We start from the raw sequence: 27648 nt of genomic DNA, 5'->3' as shown, positions 1-27648 counted from the left end.
ATGTAAAATGCCACATCATCTTGGATTACAAGAGGGAAGATATGTTGTATATATTCTCTCTTATTACTTTGCTGATTAAGACTGAATAATAACGTTTTATTATTTGTTCATAGATAAAGGATGACATGGAATGAAGAGATTTTAGACTGAAATATTAGAAAGGATTATAAGTTTCTGAAATTGACTTTTCTTGATGAAGAGGAAAGTCATTTGTTTTTCTTCCTTTTACATATTTTCCTTCATTCCTTTTGTTGCTTTTTCTTCCTTTTTTGTATTTTTCTTCATTTGTATTAATGTTTTATATTTGTATTTTTACACTTCAACAAACCTTTTTATTAGGAAAAAAATGAGATAATAAGGTAGGGATTTGCTGGAAGCTTTTGTTCTTCTGAATCTTTCCTTTAACACTACTGGATATGAGAAAGAAAAGAATCTAAGCAATTCCCAGAGCTGTGGTATGAAATTTTATAGGATTCATAAGGAAATACTACACACAGTATAATGATTCTCCTAGTTCAGAGGTCCCCAACCCCTAGTCCATGGACCAGTACTGATCCGCAGCATGCCTGCAACCGGTCTGCACCAGCAAGCAAAGCCCCATCCGTGGGATGCAGGCAGCACACAAAACCACACTCTCTGGTTGGTGGAAAAATGTTTCTCCATGGAACCGGTCCCTGGTACCCAAAAGGTTGGGGACCTCTGTCCTAGTTGGCATTATTTATTAATTCATCTAATGTCTAAGTTTTACAATTCCAAAATGACCCTGATTGACATCATAATTAAGAACACAGATAAAAGAAAAACTCTTTTCTGGAAGAAGCAAATAAAAAAGAATTCTATTATTCTATTATTGTGTTATTCTATTAGATTAAAAGACACTTTTTTAAAGAAACAATGTAATGAATGTGGGAATACTCACTTACTAGACTATTTGTTTTGTTAAAAAGACACCTAAGGTAGCTTAGAGCCTCTTAACCCTCTCTCTCCCTTCTTCTCTTGAATTATTATAATAATATTTGATTCAATTATTTTTATTGATTGAGGTTTTTATGATGCTCAAGCTTTTATGATGCTCAATTCCAAAGGCTGCTCAGTTGTAAGCCATTGGTTCTGAGTGGCTTACAAAACACCAAACTAATAGGGTATATTCATAAGAGTACTGCCCACATTCTGGAAAACTTTCCTAGAGAGCCAAGCCTATAGCCTTGAGTAACCTTGAGAAGGACAGTATATCTCAGACTAAGCCACTCCACAGAAGGGAGCCATGACCAATCTATGGCATGACATTTTTTGGACAATATGTTTTGACGTATGTCTCAATATTTAATAAATAAAGAAAAGATTAATCAGTATATTAATGTCTTGGGGAGTTGGAAAAAAATAGTGGTCACATAAGTCAAAGGGATACATATCTGGATGTTATTGGTTCTACATTTATTGAAAATAAATATTGAGAAATGACTATGAATTTTGGTAGAAAGTTAATTTTTTGGTCTTCTTAAACTCAGTTTAAGACTTATAAAGACTATGAATAAATATTATTCATTTGTTTTTTTAAAAAGGCTGCTATTATGATGCTACTTCATTTCCTTCCTGAAAATGTACTGTGAATATTTGTCAATAGTAATAGTTTACTTCTGATACATGTAGGAAATTATACTAGTTATTTTTTTAAACAAGTTTTATTGGTTTTTCAGTTAAAATCTACATATTTAGAAAGCATCATGATGACTGGGTAATCAGAGATTAAGTAACACAGTTTTCAGTACATAATTCAGGTTACATTATCAAAACATCCTTCTCAATTTCCCTTAACATTTCATACAACCAGTTTAAACTAATAAATTTCTAGAAATAGCATGGTCAGTTGAAAAATTTGTCAATTCAATTTCATTGAAATATAACTATGTCCTGTTATTAAAGTTTACCTAATTTTAATTTGAATTATATTAAAATTTATATATATATATATATATATATATATATATATATATATATATATATATATATATATATATATAATTTTAATTATATTGTTCAAATAACATCCCAAATAATATTCACAACCCAAATTTCCCTTATTTCATTACAGCAAAAACTATAGCATCTAACATGTACACAGCGGTTGAGTAGCTATGTTCTACTTAATAAACATTGTCTGTTTCACAATCTAATACATCACACGTTACTGACAGGACCTTAAATTATACTAGTTATTTGAAGAGGTTATCAATTAGTTTAAAATCCAAAAATTAATAGCTTATTCACGAAGATAATAAACTATATTTTATTTGCAAAAAAACAAAAACAAAACAGTCTTGCTAACCATCCGCTCCTTCACTTTAGTCTTTCTAGACCAAGAATGTTTTCTACTTTGCTGAAAGTCAAAAGTCAGTGGTACAATAAGTACGAATAAATCCTGACATTGCAGTGATTGTTCAGTTTGGGAAGAGCAGATTGTCTATAAAAGGCTTGCCCTAACTACTACTGCAGCAAAATATAGTGGACCATATCCAGAAAGGTTTTATTAAAAAGAATCAGGTGTTTTGTCAGTCTTAGACACAACCACTTGTTTGTCTAGCTAAATGTCATACAATTCCATAGAATGCCAGATATAAAAGGATAGTTGTTTGGATAGTCTTCCAAATACTTATTGCTAAGAAGTAGCTGTAGTGCTACTAATGCTAGCTATTAAATTCAGAATCCACACCAAACCAACTTTATAGATGATTGTGAAGTAGGGACTTTGGAAATTTACCATATAGCTCTGGTAAAAGCAGAAATATTCAAGGAGTCCAGCCATCTTGACAAGGATGTTAGTAATGTTAGTTTATCATCTTGGTTACTCAAAGTCTTCCATCTTAGACTCATTGATCTGAACAAGAAAGGAGCTGCCCTTTGTAATATACTAAGGTTGCGGAATTAAAGACTCTTCAGATGTGTCCATGTTGATGTTAACAGCTGGTAGTTGTAGTTTCAGCTGCAGATTTCTCAGAATAGCTACTCCTCTACCTCTATATTGATCACGTTTTTAGTGCATGGATTTCAAGAAGGAGGATAAAGCCATTTGTGGGTCAGATGGAGCAACTCTACAGGCTAGATTAGGCCTATGGATAGAGGTTCTTCATTCTTGCTGTAAGGTTTAAGTCATATGCTGATAATAACTCTGAAACCATTCACTGAAATTTGCTTGGAATATCTTTCCTTTCCTTTTCTATTGACAAATGTCATTTTACAAAATTGGAGATATAGATTCTTTCTGAAGTCCAGCATCACAAGTGTCCATGAGCATATCCATGAGCATATCGGTATGCTCATTTCAATAAAAGTTGATAAATCAGTTATTTAAAATACCAAATTGAGATTGATAAGGACTAGCTGTCCAGGTCAACAATATTTTAAATAACACTACTATTCACATTCTATCAATTTATGTAATTATTTTATTTTCAATGATTGACTGAAGGCAAAGTCAGGTTGATGCAGTGCTAGGGAGATGAGGCATGGAGGTATTAAAGTAATATCAAACCTATATATTCACTACTTATTCACTAGAATAAGTAGGGCTTATTCTCATGTAAATGAACAATGTAGTACAGATACTACAAATATTACAAATCTACATTTAATTTCATTCAACAAATTTATCTCAGCAGGATAGCTTTCATCATATAGTTTCTACAAATGGTTATTGTCATTAGAATAGTCCTTCCAAAAATTGTACTTGGATGTGGAATGTTAGTATTATTTTGATGTGAATTTCAAGGTCTCAAATAAATTATCACATTCAAGCTAGTGTACTTTACAGATAGATGCTAAAAACTTTTCCATGGTCTTTTTCATACAATTTCAATTAGATATCTTTAAATGAGTAATTTGACTATAAATGTCCTGACTGTGTATTTTATCACAGAAAAAGCATCATATCAGCCTCCAATTCTGTTTTTAGAATATCATGATTAAAAGAGATTATATACTAACTGTACATAGAAAGAACAAATAAAGCGGGTTCTGGAAAAGTAATAGGAATCTACTGGTTATAGTGCTCTAGTTAATCAGCCTAAATGGTTGTTTTGATGAAACATCTGTATAACTTTTATCTATTTTTCCTACTTTCATGTCAAATGTGGGATTCTGAATGTGATGATGGTATCTGAGTAGCTGCAGAAATATTTGTTGTGCTGCTGTCAAGATACAGCTTTGAAGCAGAGGTTTGGGATTATTATGTAGTCATATTAGGATTACAGTCTAAAATCAGCTATAAGCACATGACAAATTATCTATGAAGTTGTTTTCATTTCAAGATTTCATGGGCAATTAAGATGAACATTTGCATCCCAATCCAAAGTAAAGAAAGCTGAACAGTAACAAGTATAGTTTTTGATTATAGAAGTAGTAAAAGATTATGAAAGCAATAACTAGAAGTGATATGACATATCAAAGCTAATATTAAAGGCACTAAAGCATAACAAGGTAAGGAGGTTGAACAACAGAACTAAGGAAAGCACGTTATTTACTTGAGGGTTACAGACAGAGTGCTTAGATGTTGAGAGTAAGGTGACCCATTATTTTCAGTGATTATAGGAATTTCTATTTTGAAGTTTCTGCCCCAACAGCATATATCTTCAAGTGTTTTCTTTCTCTAGGACAGACATGTCAAACTTGCAACATCATGTGATGTCGTGCAACGTATCAGAGCTTTTCCCCCATTGCTGGCAATGGGGTGGGCGTGGTTTCCTGGTGACGCATCTGGCCCGTGGGTCGGCAGTTTGACACCCCGCTCGAGGACCTGGAGAACACTCAGACAATTCATCTACTCCAGATGCTACATTCCCTACAGAACTCCTTGGCCCGTACATTTCCTTATTTGAAATCTGACACCTGCAATATTCACCTGGGTCTATGTTAGTAGACTTAGTTGGTCTAAGTTGTTTCAGAGGTATCTAAAACAAAAAGTAACATAACGCACCTCATCATCAAATTGGATGTTACCACATGCAGATCCCAGGGAGCCCCATGGTTCACCGCGGAGCTCCGGGAGATGAAGCGTCGGAGACGGGGCCTAGAGAGCCGTTGGAGATCCAGTCGATCTGAATCCGACCGATTGCGATTAAGAATCCTCACCAGGTCTTATCTCGCTGCGATAAGGGTGGCAAAACCCAACTACTTTTCCACCCTCATCGCGTCCGCAGATAATCGCCCGGCTGCCTTGTTCAGGGTGACTCGCTCCCTACTGAACCAAGAGGTGAGGGAGGAACCCTTGCAGGGTCGAGCCGAGGAATTCGGTCAATATCTGCTGGATAAAATTGCTCGGATTCGAACCGGCCTGGACTCCAACTGGGCTGAGTTGGAAGAACAAGACATGGACAGTCTTGTCGACGTCATCTGGGAGGAATTTGATCCTGTGACTCCTAAGGAAGTGGACAGGATTATTTATTTATTTATTTATTTAGTTACATTTATATACTGCCCTATTCCCTGAGGACTCAGGGCGGTTTACAGGGAATTAAAAAATCCACCATACAAAAGTTAAAAAAACAAATTAAAAAATATTAAATTGACCCTGTATACTTAAAACCCCAATTAAAAATTTATCCTCAGCCTGGGCCTGAGAGCTCAAAGAGCCAGGTCTTCAGGCCCCGGCGGAATTAGTATTATAATAAGTATTATTATGAGGAGGTTGAGCTCCTCCACATGCTTAATGGACCCGTGCCCTTCCTGGCTGGCTTATGCGGCTCGAGAGGGGACACGAGGCTGGTTCCTGGCGGTCATCTCTGCTTCTCTGAGTGAGGGTCACTTCCCCACCGCCTTGAAGGAGGCGGTGGTGAGACCTCTCCTCAAGAAGCCCACCTTGGACCCATCTTCATTGAATAACTTTCGTCCAGTCTCCAATCTTCGCTTCCTTGCGAAGGTTGTTGAGAGCGTGGTGGCGCACCAACTTCCTCAGGTCCTGGATGAAGCGGTTTATCTAGACCCGTGCCAATCGGGCTTCAGGCCGGGCTACAGCACGGAGACGGTATTGGTCGCTCTGATGAATGATCTCTGGAGAGCCCGGGACAGGGGCCATTCCTCTGTCCTAGTCTTATTAGACCTTTCGGCGGCTTTCGATACCATCGACCATGGTATCTTGCTGCGGCGCCTCAGGGGACTGGGAGTGGGAGGCACGGTTCTGCGTTGGTTCTCCTCCTTTCTCCAGGGTCACTCGCAGTCGGTGCTGGCAGGGGGACAGAGGTCGACTCCGAGGCCTCTCGTTTGCGGAGTCCCTCAGGGGTCGGTCCTCTAGCCTCTCCTGTTCAACATCTACATGAAACCGCTGGGTGAGATCATTCGTAGCTTTGGAGTAGGGTACCATCAGTATGCTGATGACACCCAGCTTTTCATCTCAACTCCAAACAACATCAGTGATGCCCTCGACGTGATGTCCCACTGCCTGAAAGCGGTCCGGGAATGGATGGGGAGGAACAGGCTTCAACTGAACCCGGACAAGACTGAATGGCTGTACGTACCGGCAAGCCAGGTTACTCAGAGCATCCCATCCCTTAACATCGGGGATGAGTTACTACCCCCTGTTGATAGGGCCCGCAACCTGGGTGTCCTCCTAGACTCACAGCTCTCCCTGGAAGATCACATAGGAGCTGTGACCAAGGGGGCCTTCTCCCGGGTTCGACTGGTGCGCCAACTACGGCCTTATCTGGACCTTGATGCCTTACGTACAGTCACCCATGCCCTTGTGACCTCTCGCCTAGACTACTGTAACGCTCTCTACATGGGGCTGCCCTTGAGATCCACTCGGAAGCTTCAACTGGTGCAAAGTGCAGTGGCACGGACACTTTTGGGAGCCTCCCGATACTCCCATATCACACCTCTCCTCCGTGCGCTGCACTGGCTTCCAGTTGCCTTCCGGGTGAAGTTCAAGGTGCTAACAATGACATACAAAGCCCTACATGGCATGGGTCCGGACTACCTACGGGAGCACCTTCTGCCAATGTCAACACCCCACCGCCCTGTGCGCTCCCACAGAGAGGGCCTCCTCAGGGTGCCACCACTCAAGGAATGTCGGCTGGTGGCCCCCAGGGGGAGGGCATTCTCAGTGGGTGCGCCAGCCCTCTGGAACTGCTTACCAACTGAAATCCGGATGGCCCCCGACCTCCACACCTTCCGGCGCGACTTGAAGACTTACCTATTCCAGGAGTCCGGCCTGGCCTGATAGCTCTAATTGGGTCCCAGTTTGTTTTGTTTTGTTTATTGTTTTTCAGTACTGTTCATTATGTTTGCCTACCTTACTCTGTACACCGCCCCGAGTCCCTCGGGAGAAGGGCGGTTTATAAAAACAAACAAACAAACAAATAAATAAATAAATAAATAAAATTATGTAACTGATTTATCTATTTCTTACAACAAAGCAGTTCAACTTCATTACTACGCTAGAATCTACAGAACCAAAGAGCTATGTTCCATGAATTATAGTTCTCAGGTTTGAAAAGCATGCTTCACCTAAAGGAAATTTCATCCCCATTTGTGAGATGACAGGGAGAGGTGTGTCAGTGATTCCAAGCAAAAGACAAGATAGAAACTCCATCAATCTATAAGCCCTTGAGCAAAGCATATATCCAGTAGAGGCCCAGGTTGACTTGATAAAAGGCACTGAAAACTATCACGAGCTCTGCGTATTTCATATCTACGATAACATTGATGCTTCTGGCCTCAAAAGAAAAAAAGACCTTTCTTAAATTTTGCTTAGCAGAAGAATTGCCATTGCATTTGCCAGCAAAGATCAGTTGTTGATATACTTCTCTCTTAATGAAGATACAAGCTTTGGTTATTTTTGTTTTTTGTTTTGGTACAATGAAATCTATCTAGGCTATATTGTCAGCTTTGTGAGATACCCAATTACTGTTTCAGAAGATACAAAGCAAGCAAGGGTTCAGAAAGATGGGGAGATTACATACTTTACCTGTTTAGTTCTCATTTTGGAGTCTGCTGACAGATTGTTGTATGTATAATGGGCCTGGGTGACTCCACAAAAAAGAACTGCCACTATTCCTGAAAAAAAAAGGAACACACACATTAAACTGTTTTCAATTCTTCCTAGAGTGTATCTGAAAGGAAAAGGGGAGGATGGGGGGGGAGGGGGAAGGGAGGGATTTGCCTGCTTGAAAAATAATTGAACATTAACTGCCTATAAAAAAGCCATAAGAAGGTGTTATAATAATTTGCTTCAATGAACTAGTATTTAACCGCCCTGAGTCCTTCAAGAAAGGGCGGTATATAAATCTAATAAAATATAAATATTTTGCATCTTGCTGTAATGTGACCTGCTTACTATAGATCTATGCAGCTTTGTTGTTTGAAATTGTATAACTGAGATCTGGGCATGTTTTGGCCCCCAGGCCATATCTGACCTTTTGGCTGTTCCTGTTTGGCCCATGTGAGGTCAATCAGAAATTAGAAATCAAACATAAATAAGTGTACACCATGCACACAACTGAGTAAATGTAAGTTCAGCCTATTGGCTCAGCCATCTGCAACAGTCCCCATTTCTCATGTGGCCCTTTAGGAGAACTAATTGTTCATCCTTGGTCTAACTGCTCAGAATTGCTATGAAATCATCCAAATACAACACTGATGTTTAATATGATAATATCCCAGTCTGGTATATTCTCAATTTGGTCAGTCTATTGCAGTGTACACAGGAAACCTAGTAGACCTTTCTTATCAGGCTGTCTCCTAACAACATAATACATCATTTGCTAAATTGCGGCTCCTTATATTTCTACCTGTGACATTATTAACACAAAGAGAAGGGCTGCTGTCTTGTAAAATTTCAGTGCTAATTGAGTCGGTAATTCCAGAATAAAAGCAACATATCAGGTATGTATCTAGATATATTCTAGATTGCATGACAAAATGATTGTGTAAAAATAATATCACATTAATTTCTATTTTACACACCAATTAGTTATTGTCTATCCAGAAATAAGCCACTTGACTTCACTGGGATCTACTCTCAAGTAAATATGAGTAAGATTGTAATCTGGAACTGGATTTGCACAACAGACACAGTTAAAATGTGCAAATAGCTACAATTTGCTTTTACAGATAAAAATGCATTACAATGGATTTTCAACTGCATTATATTCTTGACAAGTTTTATTAGAGAAAATATTCAATTTTTTTCTGACATTATTCAGGCTTTATTTCAAAATGTTGTTGCTTACATAGCAATTGTTAAAAGAAAAAATAGTCATTGGTTCTCCTCATTAAAAGTTTGAGGAGCCTCCACTATATGGAATTAAAAATAATTCCTTCATCTTTGCTTACTAAGCTGCATGTTCATTTTCAACAAAAATTTTTTAAAGCTTCAGTTTTAAAGAAATGCTGAAATGCTGAATTGATTGGTGCAACTTGGAGAAATAAAATTGTGGCTGCAAAAATAATACTTTTATTAAGTTGATGATTACATAGAAAGTAGCCCTGTCCAGCCTGAAAATTAAAAGATTTATTGTTTTGGAGAATCTATTTTCAGATGGTGAAATTATCATCTGTAATCCCTTTTTAAGTGCAAATTTTAAAGATGATAGATATTATTATACAAATATGTTTTATTATGTGTTATATATTTGAAGGGTGGGTTTGCTCCTGCAAAAGATGACATGTGACCAAGGAGAAAGGAACCAGCAGGATAACCTACAAATATACTGCTACAATGACATCTCTGAGTCATAATGTAAATGAGGCAATATATTTCCTAATCTGCTGCTAGGAAATTTCTATTAATATATCAACAGTTGAAAAGTTGGCAGTTTTGTTTTTCTTTTGAATGAATCATTCAAATAAAATGAAATTTTAAGTTTTATTAAATTTATAGCTACCCAACACAACCAACCCTTATTATAAAAGCAACCAATAATATTCCCTCCTCTGCAAGATGGCCAAAACCATGATTGTACAAAATCATTGTTCAAAACATTCAACAAGGCAACATATCAGCTTAGGGGAGAAGAACCAGGTCCTTAGGACTTGCTTAAATCATGTCAGATTTTGTGCAATATGAATACAATTCCAGGCACCACCAAAAAGAAATCCCCACCCACTCCAGGTAGTGACTAAGGCCTTGTCAAACTACCCACTAAACTCTTGACAAAAATCTCATACTGTCTCTGAAATCCAGGCCCCTGGCTACATACAACATATAATAAACCCAACTGATGCATGCCTACAGCCCAACTTCAACAAAGAGTTTCTCTTTAAGTTATATGTGGAGTAGACCCTCTGGAAGCCATTAATGCTTTCTGGTGACATCCAGCCCCTAACCCTCCAGCCCAGTCTCAAGGTTGCTGTCACACCTGAACCTCCAAGGGAAGACCACATCCCCAAATCTTGGTAAAACATGCCAGGTCAATGCCTCATCAAGGATAAAATCATTTATCATCATTAGTTGGAGGTTGGGATCACTGAGGATTCAGTGAGCTGGTTTCAGATTGAATTCTGGAGACCAGAAGGAGAATCACCTGAAGATATCAGAACTGCCTTCCCACAGGTAGTCTCCCCTAAATTTTAACCATATCTTTCCTCTGCCTACCATAGATATTATGGCGTGTCCTAGTCGAACCTCAGGCCAATCAACAAATCATCTATCAACTTAATTGCCTAGTCTCACCTACAAAAAACAGCTTCCACAGCTGCTTCTTTAACATAGTTCTCCAAGAATATACGTAGCTACACACTAGTACTGGCCCACACTAGGACCTAGATTGCACAAGCGGTGAGTGAGCAAAGCTTCAATGTACATGTGCATGTATTTTAGAATTAGCACATAATGCTAATTTAACCAGTTCTAGATAAAATTGCTAAGCTGACCACATAGCATCATATTTATTTCTTTAAAGCTCTGGTTCTGATCTCTGTTGCAGTAAATTAAAATATTATAAACTACATGATGATTATAATTATATTATTTGATTTAAGGTAATTTAAAATCTGAGTTTGATGTTTGTTTTACTTTTCCACTTTTCCTTGTCTGGTCTAGGTTTTAGAATTTAGGAATGATATTTGCCTGTTTTTGAATCTTAGAACTGCTAAACTTATTGATCCACATTGATTGCCTACTCTAGAGCTTTCTCAATTTGACCAAGATGTTGATTTTCAGGTCTAATCCACTTAAAGCTACTTATGATGAAGCAATGAAGTTATTTTTAACTCCATTACTTCTGAAAGGATTGTATATGCTGTATTGATTGCCACCATGGAAGAACTAATAATGAACTAAATATATAATATGAAAAATCTGTTGAATAATCATGGGTTTCAATCATTTGGAATGATTATTGGTATTTTTAGCTGTACCATATTGATTTTCCTCATCAAAGAATAAAATAAAAAATAATTTGTTCTGAGGTCCACAAATGATTGGGAGAAAGAAAATGATATAGGTTCAACTAAATCTTAAATTTTATAACTGAGAAATGTATTGAAAATGTTTGACAGAACTACTTATTTATATAAAAATTACTTTGCTCTGGAATTTTTAACTGATTCTTTTGAGTAAGAAAAGTCCTCCGGAAATAACCTGGGCAAGTATGCATCACACCAAATCCAGGGTAGCAAGATTTCTCTCTGAAGTGTTTTAATTAGAACGTCTCACACAACTGGATGTCAGAGTGTTGCTTTCAGGCGTGTGTCAATTGAACTGTGCCAGTGAAAACTGGCAAGCTTGACAGTACTTGCAGATTTTCATCAGAGAACTCCAGAAAAACATCAGAAAAGTGACTGACTGAAACATTTCAGAGAGTCATATAGGTACATAACACTTTACCTTCACATTTGAGCACCAACATTTGAACTTTGTTTTAAATGAAGATAAATTTTACATGTTTATTTTGGTTAGGTATTATCACTCCCTTTAATCATACCTCATGTGTATGAACTATGAGCTTTCTATTTTGTAATGGATTCTATAGAGGAAATTGAATTATACATTCAGAATACTGTGAATTCATGCAGAAATAAAATAAAATAAAAATATAGGTACTAGAGTGGAGCTGAGAGCTTCTTAAAACGTGAATAAAAAGAACTACTACTGGAAAGGATTTCAAAAATGATAAATGATTTTTCCCAGTTCCATAAAGAGCAGAGCAGGAGAATCATAATTCTGTTTGGTCATATATCATAGGCATAAGCTTTCCTCCACAAGATCTAATATACCTATTAATCCTGAAGTATACTATAAGTCAAGGAGTATCCAATTCTCTTCCAATAGCGCTTATCAAGAAATTAAGTGGGATAGTACAAGTGTAAAATATATAGCATATGAAAGATGATAATCATTAAAGATTCCTGAAGAATCCATTTGGAAGCCGTTTCATAAAACTAGTTTATGCATTTACAGTATCTCCTATATTCACAAACATCTAATATTAAATTTTATTGCACGAACTGGAAAAAATAATTGTAATAATTTGAGCAATTTCTTTTCCAATGAATTTAATAACAGGTTGCAAGGTCCTGTAAGATATTTTTTAAAAAAATTCTAATTAGATCTAGAATATTTACACTTTGGCTTCTAAATTTTTTTACATCTGCTATATAAATGTAAAACCCATCTGTGAGCACTATAACACTATAATTACTGTTATTCCATATATATCAATGAACAGGAAAAAGTTTCTAAATCATATAAAAGAAGAAACTTCAGTATGTCACTTAAATATGAAAACATGACATCTCCCAATTATATAAGGTAAAGGTAAAGGTTCCCCCGCACATGTGTGCTAGTCATGTCCAACTCTAGGGGCCGGTGCTCATCTCCGTTTCAAAGCCGAAGAGCCAGCGCTTGTCCGAGGACGTCTCGGTGGTCATGTGGCCAGCATGACTAGATGCCAAAGGCGCACGGAACGCTGTTACCTTCCCACCGCAGTGGTACCTATTTTTCTACTTGCATTTTTACATGCTTTCGAACTGCTAGGTTGGCAGAAGCTGGGACGAGTAACAGGCGCTCACTCTGCTACACGGCACTCGGGATTCGACCCGCCAAACTGCCGACCTTCTGATCGACAAGCTTAGCGTCCTAACCCACTGAGCCGCCTACATGATTTTACCCTATATCTTAAGATTTAAAAATGGAAATTTATGCTTAGATTAGCTGTATGTCCAGCAACAAAATCAACATAGAAAGCTTCTCTAGTTTCATTACAAGAAAGCCAAATTTTATTTTAATGATAGATTTTGAATAAAAATCTTCAAACTAAAGTGGGAAAATACTAGGGTGTCTGCAAAATGAGAAAAACAAGCTGGACACTTGAAAGTGTGCTAAATGTGCATAAGATATTCCTGTCCTTCAGACAGATGCTGAGCCAGATAACCATATCCTATATTTCCAAATGCATGTACTCCTCTGCAACCATTGTGTAACTATATCCTGTGGTTTTGCACTGCATAGAATATAACCAAATAAGGAACAATGTACAGCCAGGAAATGAGGGGTATAAATATGGTCACAAGCCTTTCGGGGTTCAGACCCTTGTACTCATTTTGTTACTCTCTGAACCTGCGCATTAAACTTTCCTTCTCTGAAGAGCTGGCGTGAGTCTCCACAACAAAACATTTCTAAAAAACAGAAATAGATGAAAGTATTGTAGTCCAGGGGTAAGACTAATTTTTATAATTATATAAGATTTATTTATTAAATTTGTATCCCATATTTATTACTTTTATGTTTTTATTAGAAATTGGTTTCATATTTTTTCACTATTTATTTCATATGAATTACAAATATTCCACTAATCCAATTCATATAATTTATTCCATAAATGTAAAGAGATTTTCCATTAATTGTAATACTTTTCCTCTTCTAGACTCTTCTAGAAAGCAATGTTTTATTGCTTTCTGTGAATGAGAATAAATTAATGTGTGTGTGTATGTACACGCACACACACACACATGTGTGTGAGTTGTTGTGGGTTAGACAGCATCACCACCAGATGGATTCATAGCAGGCTGACAGGCCGTAATCAGCATGTGGTCCTCAATGGAACTGCATCTACATGGAGGGATGTGTGTAGTGGGGTGCCCCAGAGCTCTGTTCTGGGCCCAATGCTCTTCAACATCTTCATAAATAATTTGGATGAGGGGATAGATGGGGAACTCATCAAATTTGCAGATGACACCAAGCAGCAATAGCCAACATTCCAGAAGTTAGTATTAAGATACAGAAGGATCTTGACAGACTTGAACATTGGGCGCTATCTAACAAAATGAAATTCAATGGTGAAAAAGGTAAGGTTCTACATTTAGGCAAGAAAAAAACAAATGCACAGGTATAGTATAGGTGATACCTTGCTCAATAGTAGTAACTGTGAGAGGAATCTGGGAGTCCTACTGGACAATCATTTAAACGTGAGCCAGCTGTATGCTGTAGCTGCCAAAAAGCCAACACAGTGCTAGGCTGCATTAACAGAGGGATAGAATCAAGATCACATGAAGTGTTAATACCACTTTACAATGCCTTGGTAAGGCCACAACTGGAATACTGCATCCAGTTTTGGTCACCACAATGTAAAAAAAGATATTGAGACCTAGAAAGAGTATAGAGAAGAGCAACAAAGATGATTAAGGGACTGGAGGCTAAAACATATAAGGAATGGTTGCTGGAATTGGGTATGTCTAGTTCAGGGGTAGGCAACCTTGGCTCTTTTATGATTCATGAACTTCAACTCCCAGAATTCCTGAGCCATGGAAGTTTTTAAGAAGAAACTGGACAACCATTTGTCTGAAATGGTAGGGTTTCCTGCCTGAGCAAGGGGTTGGATTAGATGACCTCCAAGGTCCCTTCCAACATCATCATCATCATCAACATCATCATCATCATCATCATCATCATCATCATCATCATCATCATCATTATTATTATTATTATTATTTACATAGATCTCCACCACAAAATTCAAAAGCAGGGGATAAGAAAAATAAAAGGAAACTTAACTGAAACTAATTTATATGAATACCACCATAACTTTCTAATCTTGCAAACCATTCTGGCTCCCATGAAATTCCTACACTGCTTCACACACTGCCTTTTTTCTTGAAATTTTTTACATTTTTCTTTTGAGGAACTCACTAAATTTATTCATAAGATTCTCAATTTTCCCCTATCTCTTGATCCATTCATCTTTTCCATGTTTTATTTAAATCAATCTTCATTCACATTCTTGATACAATTACATAAACTCAACAAGCTTTTTTCATAACAGTCACTTGCATTTGTATTCAGTCCACATTCATTCAATAGCCATTCATGCCTTACTATACTGATTGTTCCTTTATCATATGTTTTAGTTAGCACATTAATATACTTCATTCACCTATACGTTTTTCTTGATGTACTCAACTTTCATTTTCATATAACAAAACGGGGAAAGATATCCTTTTACACTGTTGCTGTTTTTGATTAATATTCAAACTACATACAGTACTACATATTATGTTTCTACCAGTGCTTTTACATCCTAAAATCTTTCCACTTCTCCATCTTTGTTGAACACTGCATCAAAGTACACAATTCCACACATATCTTTGTATGATTTCACACATATCTTTGTATCACAGCAGAAAACGGACCTCCTAATTACCTCAATGGCATGAAATACTTACCTGTAAGGCCAGCAGCTTCAGCAGACAAGAAGGCACTCCATGATAAAAGGAAAAACAAGCCAGTTTCCAACATAGGGAACTCACACAGTTTAGTAAACTTTGTCAAGTGCTAAAGGAAAAAACAGCTAAGGAAAAAGAGCAATTGTTTTAGTTTTCAGACTTGATTTTGTAACATTAAGTACAGTACTAGTATGAAAAGAACTCTTATAAATGCAACACCATTTTGAAGAAGTGAAGTTAAAATTAAGAGTTGTGATGTTCAAACTGCCACTGAATCATTATAAAATTCCCTTCATTCACTGGTTCTCAACTGGTTGGGTTTATATAAGTTACTGAAAATTCCTAATCATTGATATGCTGATTGAAACAATTAGGCAGTTAAACATTTCTGGACCTAAGGGTGACACCAGAGCTATTATATTATTTGGGATTAGGACTGTAGTCAGCCTTTGAGTGGATATAGTACATGAGTGTCATACTGCTAAGTGTAGGTGTGCCTATGTTTGTGCATGGAACTAGATTCCATTAGTTTCTAGTTAATTTAAATATAATTGACTATAATTTTAAAATAATTATGATAATATTTTCCCATATAGTCAACAGTAGTGAAATTATAATTTGGAGCCCCTTTTGTAAATGTTCTGGTGGCTTTGGAGAAAATTATGACACTCTCTTTTCTCTCTTTTGCTTTTAATATGATGGGGACACCAAGCAGTGAATGTTTGATGTAGATCAATTCATACATCCATTGTCTGTGGAAAAATATAAATCCAGTGGTTTCAATGGGAATACGTACTGTATGAGTCCTTTTCTTTCTCAAAATCCTGACTATACAAAACTAAGAGAAAAAAAAATCTTGTCATATCTTCAAAAGATATGACCAGGTCAAAAAATTATTCATGCTGTGTATAATTCCCTTTAAATTTTAAGAAAAGAGATATTTTAGCTACAAATAATTTGCAGTGATTAACAATTTCCACTTCCAACAAGTTTATACTTTTTAATTAATTTTGCTTGTATCAATATTTATTTCACAAGCAACTTCAAGGAAAATATTCCTGGATATGTTTATAACTGTTCATGCTTTGAAATAATTGACTACATCACTGATCTAGTCAGATATAACTTTAATTTCCCATTATTAGTTCTATTCATATGATTCATAATTCTAGTTCAACTTCGCTTTATAATGTTTTCAGGTCATAGAAATAAATCTGTTATAAAGTCAATCAGCAAACAGGACGATCATCTCAGAATGACCTCAAGGATTATAATATTTCAAGCTCAGGGGAAGGTCATTGGTAGCTTAGCGGAACCTATTTAGTGTTAATTTTAAAAGTAATATATTAAGATTAAGATTTTAGTAAATCATTGGAAGAAATATTACATACAGACATTTTGTCTAGAGACAATAATTTCATTCCATTGTTTTAAGGCATTATTTGTGCAGTATATTGCATATATTATCTAGAATCCTTTTTGTTCACTCAATTGATTACCCAAGGCAACATGGCAAAGTGTAAAATAAGCACTTTATATTAAGATATGACAACATCACTGACTATATGGTGTTTTTTTTGAGTTTTGCCTTTTGTTTAAATTAAAAATTAGTGCATTAACAATCCATAGAAACTTATCACATTTTTCTATGGCAAAGAGCCAAAAATAATTCCTCTGAAAATGGGCAGTTTGCCACTGAATTTTAGTGGTACAGCCTGGAGATATTCAGGGGATTGTAAGAGCCTTCTAACATTTATGTAACAGCATCAAATGAAATTGATCTATTCCAAGGTGAAAAAGGCTTTGGAATTTGGCATGATCTGGTGGCCAATAAGTTACAAGACTGAGTCAGCTCATAGACAGCTTAGATTCAAGCTATCCAAAATATGTTTGGATTGTTTCTGCTGACTGAAGTGGGGTGTCTATACAACTTGTAGATGAAGATTAAGTTTGATGGAATTACCTTTTCATGATATATGAATTATTAAATCTGGATTAAAAACAAGCAGCATTGTGATATCTGCTCTATAGTTACATGGAATTGACATTATTATTTTTATTCTTTCTATAGCTTGTTAAAATTCTCATTAAATGAATTTTATTTACTTAGTAAGCTTCTGCATTTCTAGTTAACAAAAAAGCAGGGCCTTTGGTAATAAGAAAACTATCTTATAAAAATTATTATGAAAATATGTTTGGAAAGTTATGGATCTGGATATGTTTATGCTGATGCAGAGTTTGGTTTTTACCTCTGAAGCTTCATTATACCTTCTTTTCTGTATATTTTTTAAAAGTTATATGTGTCTTTTAAATACCTGTTAGACTTCCATGCTCCTTCAGAAAGAAACTCATCCAGCAATGAGAGAATATAGGATGTGTGAAAGAAAGAACTTTTGCAAATGTCAGTTAAATTTCACAGCCTTATATTGTATATTTAAACATAATTTACCTAAAGGCTGTAAAATATTTTATACCTCAATGAGCCTATAATTATATACTTTTATTTTATTTTTTATTTTATTTTAAACAAATCACTTTGTTTTTCAGGGTAGGTAACAACATAACCTAAAAATGTCAACTTGAAAAAAAAACTATCTTCCTAAACTAGGATGGAAAAAACCCCACTGATAAAGTAGCAGCAAAACATGTGCTTTGGCATAAAAATGTTTTAATTTATCTACTGAAGGGTAATACAACCATTGTATTATTGAGGAGATTTAAAAAAATATATTCAGTGGTGTGTTCCTGATAGTATTTTGTGACAAGCAAGCAAACCATCATAAAGAATTATGTTGCCTTCCCCTTCCTGGATCACAGATCATATACATCTAATGAAGTGGACTGTGATCTGGGAAAGTTAAAGGGGTAATAAACTAGTCTTACGATGCTATGCTATACTTCAATGCTTTTTTAAAAAATGCAATGAAGCTAGTGAGGCCGTATATTGAAGTGGAAGACAGACACAAGATATTTTGCATTAGCAATTTATAGCATAAACCAGCCTTTGTTAATAGAGAAAGCTTTACACTATACAGTGATGTCTAGGTAATGCTGTAAATTACTACTCTGGAGATACTCCATAAATGGAACACACACTTTGTTCCTCGCTCACATTCCTCAAAGAACTGTCCTGTGTTTGAGCGTTTTATCTCCACAGGGGCAAAAACCAGTTACTTATAAATTGTTAACTCATCTTTCTCTTATAGCAATAGCTCTTATTCTATATTGCTACAGAAAAGGGCCTCCTAGAAGCACAGATATTTTTTTTGGTTTGTTTACACATTAAAATTCTTCTAAATTTATAAAAAAACAAATAAAGTTCTAATTCAAGACAAAATATATCATTCTTTTCCACAGGAGACATTCATTGACAGGCTGCCCTGAAAGAAAACAGAAATATGACTGCAAGAAAGAGAATCAGAAAAATGTAAGAAACTGTCTCTGTTTTATACACTCTATGTCTACTTTGTTGCAGACACTGAGTAAGTATATTAGTTACTTTAAGCCATCCAGTCTTTTAACTGTGGCTTGTACAAATTCCTGTTATGGATACAGACTAAGTAATGTCGTTAGAAGAAATAAATGAATGAATCATATACAACTTAAGCAGGAAGATGGTTATAGAAGGCTGTTTACCCTCATTTTCATTCTTTTCATCTGTTAACACTTCCGATGGTCAGATTAACAAATTTGCATATGCATTCAAGCTCATCTGCAGCTGCAATTTATGACAGAAATGACTTTAGAGCCAATAGAGATTATACTTATGGCATCTCTAAAATCTTAAAACACAAAGTCTTATTCGATGTGAAACATGAAATGGTTGCATTTTACTGCACCTGATTTTCCAAACATACTCTAATTTGGCAACAAAGGATATTAGTGCAGTGACAATTGCATAGGCAGAGCCCATAGAAAAAGATCCAGCAAAGATCCCTAAAAAGTTCCCCACTGACTGGAAGAAGGCAGCAGCATCAAAGGTGTTGGGATTCTCCTTGGGACTGTAAATTGATATTGAACTGGAATAAAAACAAAAAGAAGAGAAAAGTAATGAATTTTCTCACATAGCACAGATTCTAAAATCAAGAGCTTAAGGATGCACTTTACTAAAGCCTACTCCTTGGGGCTACGATTACATTCAAATGTTATGGCATAACAAAATAAGGTTTATTTTTCAAGGCAATATCATTTGCCACTGTCTCATTTTGCCAATCTGTAAACATATGTCACAGTGAACATAATTTTCAGTCCAACTAGACTTCAAAACTTGGTAGATAGCATAAAAAATCTACAGGTGAATTTGAATTATTTATTGGCCATATGGGTTCTGTATGTTCAAAAATGCTCCTGATAAAAAAGATTAGTTTTATAGCTCACTCCACACGCACAGTACAAATTATGGAGCATACAAAACCTTCAGCAGTAATCGCATAAACTGTTACAGTGGTGTCATTCATTCATAGCTTTCTCTTCATGAACCAAATTAGGAACATGTCAACAGCTTCACAATATGAAGCCCCAGGGAAACACAAACCAAACATTTCCTTCCAAAGCAAAGAAATAGTTATCTCTACCAGAGTTCCTTTTTTACCTCCAAGTCTTTGGCTGCTGACATTAAGATTATATCCTTATGGGAAATTAAATACTATGCCATAGTGGGAAGATCATCGGGTAAAAACATTTTAATTTCCTGTTAAATAGTACATATAAGTGACCTAGAATGTTAATAATATTGTCAGATTGGCATAATATTCTCATTATAAAATTAAATGCAACTTCTCTCCCACCCCTAAGTTTTTTATTGATTTTCCAATATTACATTTACATATTTGGAAAGCAACATGGCATCTGGGTACAGCAATTCCATTACATTTAAATATCATTAATACTAATCTCAGAGTACTGTATTACAACTAATTCCCTCTCTTTCCCCCATATTATACACTGTCTCATGTTCATACCAACCTAATTCTTATTCTATCAATCAAACAAAACAACAATGACAACTTTCTAACCTACATCAATAGTCTTCAGTTTATACATATCTTAATTAATGTGACATTCCATCTTTTAGACAATCTATTACCTGATAAGTTTTTTCTCAACTTTAATTTACCGTTAACATTTTAAATTTAATGTTTAATCTTTATAATTTCCAAATTTTTAGTGACCCCAATTTCTATCACGATCATCTGCATCAACCAATTAATAATACAAAGTAATGTTTTTATTTTTATAATAATTTTCAAATATCTTTGCACTTCAAATTTAACAGCCAAAATTTCTTCTTGGTTTTATTTAACCTTTATCTCAGCTCATACCAATGTCATAAATTCAAATCTTAATTATTTTAAGTATTCAAACTTTTAGCCATTTAATAACCTGATAATTAATTTTCCCTTAATATTTTAATTTAGCGTTTAATATTTTTTCCAAATTTTTAATGAACCATAATTTCTTTATCACAATTCCTCACACAATTTAGTATTTAAAATATGTACCTTATATATAGATTCTACCATCTACCTTAACAAACTAGTAAAAACAATATAATATTCTTATTTCAGTATTTATGGTTCTAGATTTTATATAACCAAAATTTTCTTTATCTCAAGTCATTACAATATCTTATATTCAGAACACATGTTATATCCATTTAGATATATTCTATTTTAGATATCGTGTGTAAGTCAAAACCCCAATCCTTTTCAGTCTTATTCTAGCTTTTCTTCTTTGCCAGATCATCTTTTGTGTCTTTGCTTTTAAATCATCAAATAAATCTCTTTGTGTTGTTGTGGCTATTGTTTGATGTTGAAAAAACCATCCAACTGCTGTTTTCTCAAGAGGACTATCTGATCTAGCAGGTCGACTCCATATTTTTTCAACTCAGCATAATTGTCCCAAAGTATTTATCTTCTCTTTTATCTGCTTTTCTTTTTGGTATTCGGATTCCTTCTGGTTTATAAGAAGAGTCCTTTCTTTGTTCTCTATTATCAATTTCTTTTCTGTGTTTTCCATTATCTGTATTTGTTGAATATCTAAGTCTTCTGTCATAATATTTGATTGTTCTGCTTTCTCTGTAGAATCCTGTATGAATGATTCTTTAGTTAAAGTCATGATTTGAGCTTGCCTATCCAGGCTGGTTTCTTGTTTTTTTTCCCTCTGCTTCTTAATTCATCACCAATTATAAGGAGAGTATGGATAATCTCTTTTAACATGCAAAGAGTTTGTTCCTGTTCTTCCTCTGTGGGAGAAATCCATTCCTGTTCTTCTTCCATTATAGTATATTAAAATGAAAGTTTACAGTCAGAGAATCACTAAGTAAGGAGCTGAGCTGAGTTTCTTGCAACTAGTGTCTCAAGGTTATTTATTATCTTATCTATTTTCAAAGCTGTCAACAAGTCTCTCTTAAAGAATAGCAGGTTACAATCACAATTTTAGCCACCAGATGTCACCCCAGAGTTATTTGGATCTTTTCAGTTTTTTTCTTCTATTTTAAAAGAAAAAAACCCAGATCTTTATAAAAAATAGTGAGTAAAAATCAGAGAAAAATATAAAGTAGAGAGTTACAAATCTTATAATCCACTAATTTTAGGAAGTAAAGTTCCAATTAGGATCCCAATAGTTTTCCAACATTTTAAACTCCCCTGGGTAATTAATCGCCGCTGTTTCTGGAGGGAGGGCTAAAATCCCCCTTCCCTCACCACAGGGGGGAAAGTAGCAGCTTATGCAGGTAACTAAGTAATTAGGATGTAAGAGAATAGATCTCACCCAGTCTCTTCCACTCTGCTTTAAAGTTGTCAGATGGTAGATGTGACTTTGGCTGTTGGCCAGTCCGTTCATCCTATGGTTTGGAGGGAATTGCCAGCTCTAATGGGAGAGTTGCTTCTCTCCCGTGATCCAGTGAAAGCCCCTCCTTGCTGGTCACCTCTTTGGGGCACATTTTGGCCCTTTTCAGGGCCTCCCAGCAATCCGAAACTGAATGGGGGGGGAAAGAAAGCAAGTCTCCCAGCCGTCCATGGTGGCTGTGCGGCAAACCGGAAGCCCCCAAAATTAAATGCAACCATCTGCACCAAATTCTAATTAAGAATCTTTTTTCCTTCCTGAGACCCTTTTCTTTTAGTCCTTTTTACTGATGGATATGGAGTTCTTGGTACAGGATTTCCAAAAAAATTATATTGCCATAAAGTACTTAATATCTTAAATATGATAAATTGTTTCAAATTGGATGAAGAAATATCAATAAATATGCTGATGATATGCCTCTGTCTAGTCTCTTCTTAAAAGCCTCCAGTGATGAGGTACCAACAACTTCTGAAGATAATTTGTTCCACTGGTTAATTGTCCTCACTGTTAGGCATTTTCTCTTTAGTTCTAGGTTGCTTTTCTCCTTGGTTAGTTTCCATCCATTGTTTCTTGTCCAGCCTACAGGTGCTTTGATAAATAAGTTGGCCCTCTCTTCCTTGTGGCAGCCTTCCAAGTTCTGGAAGATGTTATCATGTCACCCCTGATCCTTCTTTTAACTAGACTAGATATTCCCAGTTCCCGCAATTGTTCTTCGGATGCTTCTAGGCCCATAATAATTTTTGTTCTCAATATCTTTTTTGTTTTGGGATGACCAAAACTAGAAACAGTATTCTAAGTGTGGTCTAACCAAGGCTATGCAGAGCGGTAGATGTTTTTGTATCAAGGGACTGGATTCCTGTTTTGTTTTGTATTGTTTTCACTGCTTACTATATTGTGAGTTGGTTTGGAGTTAGGTGGTACCCAAACTGAAGGAAATAAATATTTAAATATTAGTCAAATTTAATCAGATTCAGTGTCATAGATATTCACTATTTTGTTTTTTTCCCTATATATTTTTCCAATCAGGAGAACACCTGCAAATCTTATATATATATTGCTTCTATTTGCATCTACTATATGCAAGAGCCAGTTTGGTCAAGCAGTTAAGACACCAGGCTAGAAACCAGGAGACTGTGAGTTCTAGTCCTAATTTAGGCATGACAGCCAAGTGGGTTACTTTGGGCCAGCCACTCTCAGACTTTTGTAGGAAAAATAATAGGAAGAATATTAGATGTGTTCACTGACATATTTATAAAATGTAATAAAGGCAGAATAAAACTAATTAAAATTCCAAATATATTTATTTTATGTTCTCATTTTTAATTTTAATTTTTATAATATATTGCTGTTTTTATTTAATATTATAAAAATATAAACTTTAATATAATGCAATAAATAATTTTTGGACACCCTGCAATATGGGTGTAATGTATGCATATGGTTTTAGCAGTCTTAACTCTAGGATTTCACAAAATAATTCTGTGCCACTAAGTGGTATTGTAGGTGGGCCTAATATACCCAGGTCTCTGCTGCCACTCTAGAAAAGGGAGTCATTGCCATCTGCTGCCACATCTTCCCCTTGTTACCTTCCCAAATATATAAATGTGGAGGTGAATGTGTCAGTATCCATGAGCAAAAATCGAGGAAAGAACGCAAAAATAGGCAGCAAGTTTCTATATTATTTGTGTTTGAATGTTGAACCATTGAGATTTGGCAGAACATTTTTTCTAGATAATTATTTTAAACTGTATTCTTGCTACAAAGCAACATATGCTCAAATTAACAGAAATCTAAAGAAAGTCACAATTTGTTCATTGTGAATCCACCTATCTTTTGCATTTTTAAATAAGTTCATATGTAGTGGTTTAGTCTTATGAAAAAAATGAACATTTAAAATAACTTTATCTGCTTTTTGAAAAAGTTTCCACCTGAAACAAGGAGTCTGAAATTAAAGAATAGGTAATGGTATGGCTGCTAAATTCATGTTTCTAGTCACACAAGTAATGTTGTGCTACAATCTGCTTCATAATTTCTCAAAGCTTTATTTTGTGTTTCCAGCAATTTCTTCACTACCTGAACATTTCTTCTAAATTCCTCTTGGCAGTGTTTTTGAGCTTACTGTACTGCTGAAGCTGGCAATGCTAGATCTGTTCTGCATCTTTCATGCACTCTGAAGCTTCCCAGGAGGCCTACATGTCCTTGTCTGAAAGGGCCATGTGAAGAATTTCCGCATGGATTGAAGGAAATCAGGGTATTACTGGAGAGGAACTGTACAGCAAACACCTCACCCTTTCCATAATTTGAGCATTTCTGCCTCCAGCTAGTCAGTAATTCTCACATTTTCCAAATATATTTAAGGAAAAAAATTGGAAGTTTAATAAAATAATACACATACATTAGAACTAGACTTCACTGAATTATGACATGAGACTAATCAGACAAGCATGATCAATTATTGTGTTTCAATAATATTTTCAAAAAGTAATAGTAAGTAAGGTCCAATAAATTAATAAAATCTACAAGTAAATATTTACTGCCTCTCATATCTGCTTTTGACTACAGGCCAGAATGCAGCTGAAGGTCACAGGCAGCATTAGAAACATACTGGACATTACTCTTGAGAAGACAGTACAAGGTTTTGCCAAAGCCAATGAGGTAAAGCTGCTGAATATGGTCCTTTTGTAATGCCTAAGAATTGTTATAAAGCAGGAGGGTCTGGAGAGTATGGTTGAAAAGACAAGATGGCTGTTGTGATAATGCAATTGAAACTTTCCCCATTTTTTATATTTGTTGATCATTCCTGAAGACACCCACATTATGTACAATCTAACTAAAAAAAGTGGTTTTACCACTAGCTTTCCTGCCTACCTCTGATTCAGAGGATTCTGTTACCAAAGAGCCTGCCGTGGACACAGCAGACGATTGTCTGCCTCCTCACTATCATAAATACATTAACATTCCTATATAGACCTCAGCAATAGTTGTCTTCTTAGGCATAGGAAGGCAGTTGCCTCAGCCAGCCAAACTGGCTGTCGTGTAAGAGAAGGGAAAATATTTTATAATTACTGCATTTTTACTACCCTGGAATGAAGAGTCTACTGTGAGATTAATTGTCTCAGGTGTCAAAAGAAATACATTGTGCTTCTTAATTTGGTGGATAGAAAGTGTTATTTGTGAAACTTAATACTTTTGGTGTTATAGTTGTTGTATATATATAAAATTGCAGGATGAAGGCCTGTTCTGCATGTTTCCAACCAATAGTATCCTACGGTGAAAAATAGAAAAGTATCTTATATTATGTCATAGATATAATAAAATTTCAGTTTATGCAGGCAGATTTCCAAGTTTTCACTCAGATAACTTCATATAACAGAAGGACAATAAAGCTGGTTGACATCTAGGAGAATCAGAACTTGGGCAAGACAGTGAAGTCTCAACTTTCTATTCTACGCATTACTATTTTTAAGACTATAAGAGGTGTAGATTGCTATGTTATTGTATGTTACTAGTTTAAGGGTATAAATAGTGTAAACTATTCTGCAATTGTTTTTTTTATAATTCACGATAGTCCTTGTGGTACACATAACACCATATTTTATATCATGGCAATTTGTTATATATTTTTGGAAAGTTTTTCCATGACAGAGTATAACAATGGCAGACATATAACTCCTCTTTACTGAGTATTCCATACACCCTTAATCATATTCAGTGATACAAAACCACTTGTTTGGCCTCTATAATCTTTTGTTTCTGCAGCAGCTACAGTAATAAATTGATGCATTTATACCATCAGCATATATTTTTTAATTTCTTAGAGAAGGTGGATGCTTGTGGGGAGCTAAAAGGTTGTTACACAGCCACAGATAATTCTGAGACAATAAATGTTTCAAAATTGGATTACTGCAATCAGTGCTTTTTTTCTAAAAGAAAAAGGTGCCGGAACTTACACATGTCATACAACCCACCTTGCTTATCCTACAAGGTTCCATCTAAAAAAGGTGCCAGAACTCCGTTCTGGGCGATCTATGAGAAAAAAAGCCCTGACTGCAATAAAATATATACATTTTAACACAACATTCTGTTCCACTTTAGAAGCTTCATTTCCAACCAAACCAAACCAACAAGAAACAGCATTCTCTAATGTCACAATAGATTTCTAACTTAAGTGTTCCTCTTCCTAAAGTAGTGGTTATTGTAAAGGTCCCTTATAATTATTACCTCTTATCCACGCTGCTTGTAGTATCCCAGAATAATATACTATTACGATTTACATTCCATCTTATTTACTACTTAGGATTCTTGCAACACATTCTTTAAGAGCTACTATTACAGCATCTTGTAATGTTGCCAAAGGCCAAGGCAGTTTATTTTCATTGTACCTTGTATTTTACTGAAGAGGAACATTCTAATGGCAGTGAAAGTGTTTCTGCTGGGGTTAACTGCAGTTCAGGAGGGTTGACTTTGTTTGAACCATGATGGGAAGACACAAATAGTTTTCTTCACTTGTGAAGCAAAAATCCTGCTTAAAACATCTTTATATCCGTTTTTGTTGCGGGCTTTAAATAGAAATGGTTACCAGTATCTATAACTTCATACCCATGCCTGGTTGAGCCCTGAACATAGAGGGACATAAATTCTTAAGACATGATATGTTTTCTTGGCATCTGGTCTTTGAGTGTGCAGACAAATATTTTAAAAAGATACACAGACATCTGAAACCCTACATATACCATGGCACCCGAAAAAGGACTTACAACTGGTCCTTGCACTTAGGACTGTCCTAGCATCCCCATGATTAAAATTCAGGTGCTTGGCAAAGGGCATGTACCTACAACAGTTGCAGTGTCCTGGGGTCATGTGATTGCCATTGCCCAGTTGGTTTCTGACCAGCAAAGTTAATAGGGGAAACCAGATTTACTCAACACCTGTGTAATTCACTTAACAGCAACCTTAATAACTGTGACAAAAGTTATTTTGTTTAATTGGATCAAAATTAAAGCATATATGAATTAATAAATGTTGTTTTGATCTCATGGCTGAATGTGCAGAGGTTAGAAAGACAGGATGAGATAGTCTGAGCAGCTCTATCTGTATAATACAATTTTTTAGTTACTATTATTATTATACATTTGATCCTGCATCCACTCTAAA

At 35.6% G+C, this 27648-nt stretch overlaps 1 protein-coding gene across 1 annotated transcript in view; it reads right to left on the bottom strand.

Annotated features, from left to right (window-relative positions):
• The window catches only part of SLC9A9 (solute carrier family 9 member A9), a gene marked incomplete at its 3' end in the record, with an annotated part of 228259 nt that overhangs the window by 120129 nt on the left and 80482 nt on the right, over window positions 1–27648 (bottom strand). Inside the window, exons 7-9 of the mRNA XM_083364697.1 lie at window positions 19532–19667; window positions 15649–15757; window positions 7955–8043 (exon numbers count right to left, since the gene is read on the bottom strand). Of these exons, the coding sequence (XP_083220823.1) occupies window positions 7955–8043; window positions 15649–15757; window positions 19532–19667 (334 nt within the window). The remainder of the gene's footprint in view (window positions 1–7954; window positions 8044–15648; window positions 15758–19531; window positions 19668–27648) is intronic.

Source organism: Vipera ursinii (genome assembly GCF_947247035.1).
Source record: "Vipera ursinii genome assembly, chromosome: 5".
NCBI classification, from domain to species: domain Eukaryota; kingdom Metazoa; phylum Chordata; class Lepidosauria; order Squamata; family Viperidae; genus Vipera; species Vipera ursinii.
This window is presented reverse-complemented; position numbering and strand designations above follow the sequence as displayed.